The 9059-nt window shown below is 41.9% G+C and overlaps 1 protein-coding gene across 1 annotated transcript in view; it reads right to left on the reverse strand.

The window, feature by feature from the left end:
- The window catches only part of LOC140564641 (transforming growth factor-beta receptor-associated protein 1), a 19361-nt gene extending 11283 nt beyond the window's left edge, over positions 1-8078 (reverse strand). The window contains exons 1-7 of the mRNA XM_072690239.1: positions 7395-8078; positions 5768-5962; positions 4156-4310; positions 2104-2186; positions 1348-1692; positions 570-627; positions 254-406 (exon numbers count right to left, since the gene is read on the reverse strand). Coding sequence (XP_072546340.1) covers positions 254-406; positions 570-627; positions 1348-1692; positions 2104-2186; positions 4156-4310; positions 5768-5962; positions 7395-8067 — 1662 coding nt within the window. The 5' untranslated portion in view covers positions 8068-8078. The remainder of the gene's footprint in view (positions 1-253; positions 407-569; positions 628-1347; positions 1693-2103; positions 2187-4155; positions 4311-5767; positions 5963-7394) is intronic.
- Between the last annotated feature and the right edge of the window lie 981 nt (positions 8079-9059).

Here is a 9059-nt window from a genome sequence, read left to right on the forward strand (position 1 = left end):
TCATGATGTTGATCTGCTCCAGAGAGTCCTATTCTATTGGCAGTACTTCTGTACAGGGACTAGACACACACTGTGTGTGTGCATTTGCACATCAATAATGGGTTTAACTTAAAGTAGTAACTGGACACTTCTGTGTCCAGTATGCTGAGTGGACACGTTACTCACGTTATAACCCTGAGTGCATTTGCCCTCTGAGTGTGTGTGTGTTTGTGTGTGTTTGTGTGTGTGTGTGTGTGTGTGTGTGTGTGTGCGCTAGATCACTTTCCTTTTGGTCCTTTTGAAGAACCCAGTCTATGAATTTCATGATGATGGATTTCAGCTGGAGCTGAGAGAGAGTCTTCACGATGTGCGGAAACACACCAGGCCGTAAGTCCTCACACACCCCATCCACAATCTGCACCCACGTCTGCCAGAAAGAATATATACACATATATATTATTGATTATACACATATACACATATATACATATATGTATATATATATATATATATATATATTATTGATTATACATATATATATATATATACACATTATTTATTTTTGAGTTTTTAATATAAAATCGATTGACCTGAATTGCATTGAAATGCTGACCGTGGCTTTCATAGAGCAGCCCGAGAGTGAAAAACCTGAAATATGAAAAGACAAAACTAATAAACTCATATTTTACTCATAACAGACACTGACATGCCAGATAACATGCCCTGCACCTTAACTGACTGGCCATTTTATCGGAAACCCTTACCATATAGGTCCATGTTCAAGACAGGGACCTTCATAGGTAAAGGTGAAGGTGCACGTATTTGTCACTTTACAGTGTACACTGTACAGCGAAATGTGTCCTCCGCATTTAACCCATCTGGTAGTGAACACACACTCACACACACACATGTGATAGGGGCAGTGAGTACACACACACACCCAGAGCGGTGGGCAGCCAACTCCAGCGCCCGGGGAGCAGAGAGGGTAAAGGGCCTTGCTCAAGGGCCCAACAGTGGCAGCTTGCTGAGCCCGGGAATCGAACCCACAACCCTGTTAACAATATCCCGGCGCTCTAACCGCTGAGCCCTAGAACCACCACTGTCCAGATATTATATTATACAGCAGTGACACTGACATGACAGTGTGTGTGTGTGTGGGTGAGTGGTTGCCAAAGTGGCCAGTGTGGACGTGTAAAGTAGGTGTTTCCAATAAAGTGGCCAGTGTGGACGTGTAAAGTAGGTGTTTCCAATAAAGTGGCCAGTGTGGACGTGTAAAGCAGGTGTTTCTAATAAGTGGCCAGTAAGTAAGTGAGTAAGTAAGTAAGTGGATGGTTAGTTCAGCATGGCCAGTGACGGTTCTGCAGTAACCTCTTGTGATTCTCCAACTCCGGCACACACACATGGAGTTGGCAGTCATTGGGAGACGTCACGAGCTGGTCCAGGTTCTCCAGATCTTCCTGCTCCAAATACAGTTTAAAAAGCGCTGTGTCGACGTCCTGAGGGCAGGTTTGGCTCAGGGCCGTCCTGCGGGTGTCTCTTAAGAAATGGCCTAGGAAGCTCAAGTACTGCTGAAATGTTGGCCAGTCGTCCCTGCTCAGCCTCCACAGGTCTTTAGCATTGCTCACCACCGGACGATGAGGTAGATAGCCTGAAGTGATGGCCGCCATTCCCGGGTACAGGCTGATGATGTCTCTCGGGTCCAGGCCACCTTCACTGAAGAGAAATAGCATATTCAGGAGTTCTATCGGTGTCTCTTTGTCCCTTAGCACTAGTTAATGTCTGTTTAAGATTGAAATATGTAAATAAGCTCTGTTCTGATTGGCTTTCCTATACTGTATTATACTGTGCTGTGCCTGAGTTAAGAAGCAGTCCAGTTTAAAACACTCCCTATAACTGAATATACTGTATATATAATTATAATAATTGGTTTCGTGAGCATACGATAGGTCGCTTATGTAATTATCGGGACAGGCCTAATCCAAATGGACTGTTTTAGTATGTCAGTATACAGTATGTACATTCTGACAGATTGTGCATGTTCACACACTTCATCACACTACTTAATTTAAGCTGGATCATGAGTAGAACCTTGTTATATATCATTTGAAAAATTTCAGCAATTACATGAAAAGCTCTTTGGCATCAGAAAAGGCTTCTCTGTAGAACTTTATCCATCCAGATGTGCAGATAATACTCCTGTGCAGATCCTAAAAGAGAAAAACATACCAAAAAAAAACTGTATTCAATAATAAACCGGTTTATAATGTAAACAGAAACAAATCTAATGAATTAAATCAAATGACATTTACTGTCATGCCGCAATAACACAGGTGAAGGTGAGTGAAAATCCACAATATATGCAATAATATATACTATAAAATACAGAATATATACACATTAGTATATAGATTGTGTAGCAATTTTAGCTTAAAATCTGAGTTTCAAGATCATATTGATGATACAATGACTGTAACAGGGAGAGAACGGTGTCTCCGTCATTCCCACTCAATGGTGGTGGAGCTGCAGGAGGAGAACCTCTCTCCAGAGCTGCTGCTGTGTAACGCTGCGTAACATATAGAGTCATATTAGTGTAAACTCCTGTAGTATTACTCTACCGCCTCAGCCCAAATGCTTCTTCTGGATCCTTCAGACTTGTCCAGAAATGCACGTGTACAGCTGTCCATGAGAGGGCGCTCAGAGCATGATATGTATTTACTGCAGTGGAGTAAAGGTGAAACATACTCCACAACTGTAGGGGGAGCCCAGGTTCACTATCACTATCCCCAACATAGGGAACTAATCTAGGGAACAGGGGTAGGGAACGATTTTGAAAATGTGGTTATGTGTGTGAGCCAAAAGTAAACATCAAAAACAGCTCATGTTCAGTTCTGAGGATTTCAGCCTCAGTAAACCAAACCAACATGGCCTAATAATGAACTGCTGATAAAATATAAAAATTCGCTGGGGTCTGACGCGCTGCCACTACGGTCTGGGGGTCGCAGGTTCGAATCCTGAGACATGTTGCTTTGCCATCAGTGGCCAGAGTCTGGAAGAGCACAATTGGTCGTACTCTCTCTGGGTGGGTAGGTGGAGCTCTGTTGGGTGGGTGGTTCGACAATATATATACATGTATTTGCATTTTTTTATATTATCTGGTGGTCTAGGGGTCGCAAGTTCAAATCCTGAGACATGCTGCTTTGCCATCAGTGGCCAGCACAGGCGTCTGTTAGGTGGTGTATATATATATATATATATATATATATATATATATATATATATATTTGCATTTTTTATATTAATTTTGACATACAGCTATACTGCAGAACTGTGCACTCTCTGCCTTGTTGCACAGTGGACTCTCAAGTCCTGGTAAAGGGGCCCTGATGTCTGTGTCTGTGAAACTGTCCAATCTGGAAACACTGGTCACACAAACAGTCTTACAGTCAGTCTTCCTGATCTTCAAACCTAACAGCAATGGTGGATTATGGGTATTCCATGTTCGATTAGTGTACTATATATCAAAGTGCATTATGGGATTGTTTTGGCATTACCAAAATTCAGACACCACTAGAACATGGTAGCACACTATATCGTAAATAGGGAATTGTTTCAGATAAGCTCAAATCTCGCATATTGCTGCTTTAATCTACACCATACATGCACTTCCTATTGCACTGATCCAAATCTACAAGCTGTTAATATGTAGTGTATATTACTGTGACAGAAGTCTTGATGAGACAAATTTCTTTAGACTTCAGGTTGAGAAATCGCTGCACTAACAACTGCAAATGAATTCGGCCTGAAATCTTGGCCTGTTCCTTTAAGAGCCGGTAACGGTGGAATTAAATCTGCATCTGTTCCCCTTTTCTATGCGAATATCTCCTGTGATGTGTTTATAAGCAGCTCAGAGAGCCAGCTGCTTAACTCTGCTGATCTGCTGACATCACATCCATTACAGATACTATATATTCTACATGACTATTAATAGCAATCCTCAACCGTTTCTGGCCTTTAGCTGCTCATCAGTATTAATTAAGTGTCATCTGAGTTGCCACAGGAGGTGATAATTGTGCGAGGTGGGCTCTCTGGTATGCAGTGGATTATGCTTTCTGTACATATCTAAAGAGGATGAGGATTAACCGCACTCTGTCCGCCGCTCTATCATCACTTCCTTACCTTATAAGAGTCCTGGGGCAGAAGCGCTTGAACTCCGTCCAGCAGTGTCAATGCCTCATCCGCTCGCTCGCGTCCGAGCAGGCCTTGAATTTGATCCTCCAGGGACGTCTGTGACAGGCAGTGAATTTCCCTCTCAGCAACTACGAGCACGTTTTCTAGACAGAGGAGAGAAGGCGAAGGAGAAATGACGAAGCACAAAGTGAGGTGGAAGCTCTGCTGCTTTCAACACTGCACATTTAATAAAGCATGCACTGTATGGACAAAAATATTTGGACACCTGCTCGTTCATTGTTTCTTCTGAAATCAAGGGTGTTAATGTGAGTTTGTTGGTGTAACTCTCTCTACTGTCCAGAGAAGAAGAAGGCTTCGGATTTCGGAGGAGCACTGCTGTTAGGATTTGATTGCATTCAGCAACAAGAGCGTTAGTAAGGTCAGGATGTTGGACGATCACCACCCCACCTCATCTCTAACTCCCTAACTCATGCTGAAAGTATTGAATGGCGCTCCACCATCCATTATTTGAAAGAACACAGTTCTTCCACTGCTCCACAGCTCCTCAATGCTGGGGGGCTTTATTATACCCCTCTTTAGCCCATGCCTGGCATTAGGCAGCATGGAGCCAATAGGTTCATGTGTCCTATTCTATTGGCAGTACTTCTCTACAGGTATTAGACTGTGTATATGTGTGCATTTGCACATCTGTGCAAGTAGCTGAATGCATTCATTAGAAAGGGTGTCTAAAAACATTTGGATGAATAGATGTTCAGTTGCTCTGCCCCTTCAATCTGTTTACTGTTTATTCCCATGTGCAGGTCAGAACTCCTCCCATCACATGGAGAAGGCTTTGCTATTCTCAGACTTGACCACAGACTGTTGGTGGTGTTGATGGGATCTGAACTTATGACCTCCTGCCTCTTGCCAAGCAGGCAGTTAGACAGTCGCTCCACTCTAGAGCTGTGAAGCTGTGTACATTTCTGCATCTGAGGCTCAGTGATCCACTGTGAAAAGCCTTTCAGTCTTCAGAAATTATGTGATGGGGGAGTTCTAACCTGCGGGAATGGGAATTAGCAGTAAACAGATGAGGGGGCGGAGCCACAGACTAATCATCTCACACAGTATGTAATCAGTTTCAGCTGCAGATCATTTACTGATGACTTCGAGACTCAACTCAGTATGTACTGTTGACCAAACTGAGATGCTGAAGTATGAAATGTGAGGTTTTTGAGCAGTTTTGACTAAACTAAGTTGAGTTAACTGGATAAAACAGTCAGTAATCAGATACTGAATCCTTTTAGGTTGGCCTGATTTTACAGTGCAAATCTATTACAGTCCAGTCTAATGTAAAATGTAAAAAAGCTCTTGCTCTGGCCCTCCACCACAGTAATATCTGGTCAAGAGCGGTCCTTGGTGATGAGTGGACCATTAATGGGGTAGAGGGGGCTGATAAACAGTGTAGCAACAGATCTGCACACTGATATAGTGGATCTATAGGGTGTACGTTTCTATTAAAATCGACAGTAAGGACACTAAGTGTATAGAGAAGTGCCCCAAAATGCAGTAAAAACACGACAGGCAGCAGATTATTCCTAAAAATCAATGGTCAGAGATGAACCTGTCGTGGAAAGCAGTGTCTTGGCGTTTTGTATGGAGATGGTCTGTTTGAGCTGCTGGTCCAGCACACTGTAAATATAGAGCGCCTGACTCTGCAGAGCCATCACATAGGGGAAATTGACCACTGCGTCCAGCACTCCTTCAGGCCACAGTACAGGAGGCCTCTCAGATGTACCGTCCTTCGTCACAAACATGCCTGTACAGAAGTGACATTTGGTCAGTTCAGTTCAGATCAGCTCAATAGAATTGAACTCATTCAGTTTTAGTTATTACATCCAAACGAGCTAAAAGACTCAGAACCACAGTCTTTAATATTCTTTATTATTATTATTATTATTATTATTATTAAGTCCTTGTAGTTACTTAATAATTCATAGTGGATACTGAAAAATCCATAGTAGATAGTGAATTATTCATAATGGATACTGAGTAATGCATAGTAGTTACTAAGTAATTTGTAGGGGATGCTGAAAAATGCCCAGTGGAGACTGCTGAATGGATACATAGTAGATATAATATAATAAGTAGAATAATTCATAGTGGATACTGAGAAGTTCATAGTGGATACTGAATAATCTATGGTAGTAATGATATAATTTGTAGTGGATACTAAACAATGCCTTGTGGATACTGAATAATTCACAGTGGATACTGAATCATTTATAATGAACACTGAGTAATTCATAGTGGATACCGAGTAATTCATAGTGGATAGTGAATAATCAATAGTAATAATTAAATAATTTGTAGCAGATACTAAATAATGCCATGTGGATACTGAATAATTCATAGTGGATACTGAGTAATTCATAGTGGATACTGAGGAATTCATAGTTGATACTGAATAAACAATAGTAATAATTAAATAATTTATAGCAGATACTAAATAATGCCATGTAAATACTGACAAAAATATAGTGTATACTGAATAATTCATAGTGTATACTGAATCATTCATAATGAACACTGAGTGATTACTGAGTAATTCATAGTGGATACTGAGTAATTCATAGTGGATACAGAGGAATTCATAGTGGGTACTGAATAATCAATAGTAATAATTAAATAATTTATAGCGGATACTAAATAATTCATAGTGGATACTGAATAATTCATAATATATACTGAGTAATTCATAGTGGATACTGAATAATTCATTATATATACTGAGTAATTCATAGTGGATACTGAATAATTCATAATGAACATTGAGTAATTCATAGTGGAGACTGAATAATTCATAATGAACATTGAGTAATTCATAGTGGATACTGAATAATTCATAATATATACTGAGTAATTCATAGTGGATACTGAATAATTCATAATGAACATTGAGTAATTCATAGTGGAGACTGAATAATTCATATTATATACTGAGTAATTCATAGAGAATACTACTAGTTTGTATTGGATACTGAGTAATTCATAATGGATACTGAGTAATGCATAGTAGTTACTAAGTAATTTTTAATGGATACCAAATAATGATTATTGGACTTTATAATAAGCCTTCAGATTAAAACCTGAACAAGAAGATTAGGGTTCAGGGTTTTTTTTCATGGGCGTGTGTGTGTGTGTTTGTGTGTGTGTATGTGTGTAAATGTGTGTGAGTGAATCACCCTCACCCAGATTTCCTGGGCCGTTTAGGAGGAACTCTCCTTTCCTGCTTTCATTCAGGATGACATTTTGTTTTCCGTGGTTGTGCGGGAACAGCTCGAGCGTGCTCTGGCTGAGGTAGTCGTGGAGAATGTATCTGTCACTCGTGGCCACACACAGACAGGTCTCACACACGGCCAAAGCCACAGGGTCCTGAGGCAAAGCCACATGGCCCACACACTCCCATCTGTCCACACACACCTTGTGTATGCTCACCGCCCTCCGTTTGGAGGAGGCTGTGAAGAGGTTTATGAAAACAGGCTGAGTGTGAGCAGCAGGCTGGCTGACGCAAAACGCAGAGACGTTCTGGATCTTCTTCAAGCCTGGGACGGGCTCCAGGGAGAACATGTTTAGAGCGGTGACGGAGCCGTCCCAGAGCACTAGAAGGTGGTTCAGAACTGGGACTGTCTTCAGCTGGCTGACGGCCCCGCCCCGGCCCATCTGCCTCCTACCCACCTCGCGCACTCTTTCAGGCCTTTCCCCACCGCTCTGCCTCGTCATGCTCAGATGCTGGATGATTCCGTCTTTTAAGCCGACATAGAGGTTGTTGCAGAAGCCCTCCACGCACTCAATGGTGGATCTGTCTTTGCCTTTGCCAGTGGGCACCTTCTCAAAGAGCAGCGCAGAGCTGAAGATACTCATGTTGTCATCTGGTTTTGGAATACTCTGATAATAAAAAAAAAAAACAACAAACAGAGAATACTGCAGCATATTAAATCCAGTCTATGTCCAAAAGTATCCAGACACCTTCTTAAATGAGTCAATATGGCTGCAAACCAGACCCTCAGCACTGGATGGAGCCCTTTCCGGTACCTTTGGGATGAGTTGGAGTGGCTAAACTAATCGCCCAACATCCGTTCCTGACCTCACTGATGTTCTCATGGGCCTGAATGCAATCAGATCTTCCTCACAGCAATGTTCTGTGAACCGCAAACACTGTCATTCCTCCTGAAAAGAACTTCCAAAACAGGCCAATTTGAAAACCCCAAAACTGTTACATCACAGTTTTGATTGTATATATTCAGTCCTCTGCAATGTATATAAACCCCGCCCACTCGAGAAAAAAAGCCCAATCGACGGCGACTTCGGGAGAATGTGGTGTTGTTGATACTGGACAGCAGCTCTTCACCTCCAGACTCTGCCAGTTATGGGAATATGGGTTTGTGACCGTAGCTTTTCCTCTAGCTCTTCTCTCCATTGTCCACTCCCTCGAAAACTAACTGGACTCCCTCAGCTGAACCAAACTGGAGCTAAAGTCACATCAAAAGGGATTCGGATTTAGACCCCTGACACTGGCCTACAAAGCCAAGACTGGACCAGCCAGCCCCTCCGTACTTGAGCGGGAGGGCTTTCCCCACTAGCATGTCGCTACCGTTAAATAGCAATAACTCATTTGTTGTGGGCTATTTTTTGGTGGAAGGCACTGATAGTATTAAAGCATATTCAGAAAGAAAGTCCAGGCTTCTTTGATTTATGTTGTATTTATTATTTTGTATAAAAGCATGACGATCTGATAGTTAGCTTAGCATAGAGGCAACATGTGCCAGTTTTGAGCACCCCAAAGCACCAAGTAGCTCAAATAAACATAATCCTAGGCCCAAATGAAGCTCTAAGGGCTACGCTTTACTGGAAGG

This window comes from Salminus brasiliensis, chromosome 10 (genome assembly GCF_030463535.1).
Source record: "Salminus brasiliensis chromosome 10, fSalBra1.hap2, whole genome shotgun sequence".
Lineage (NCBI taxonomy): Eukaryota > Metazoa > Chordata > Actinopteri > Characiformes > Bryconidae > Salminus > Salminus brasiliensis.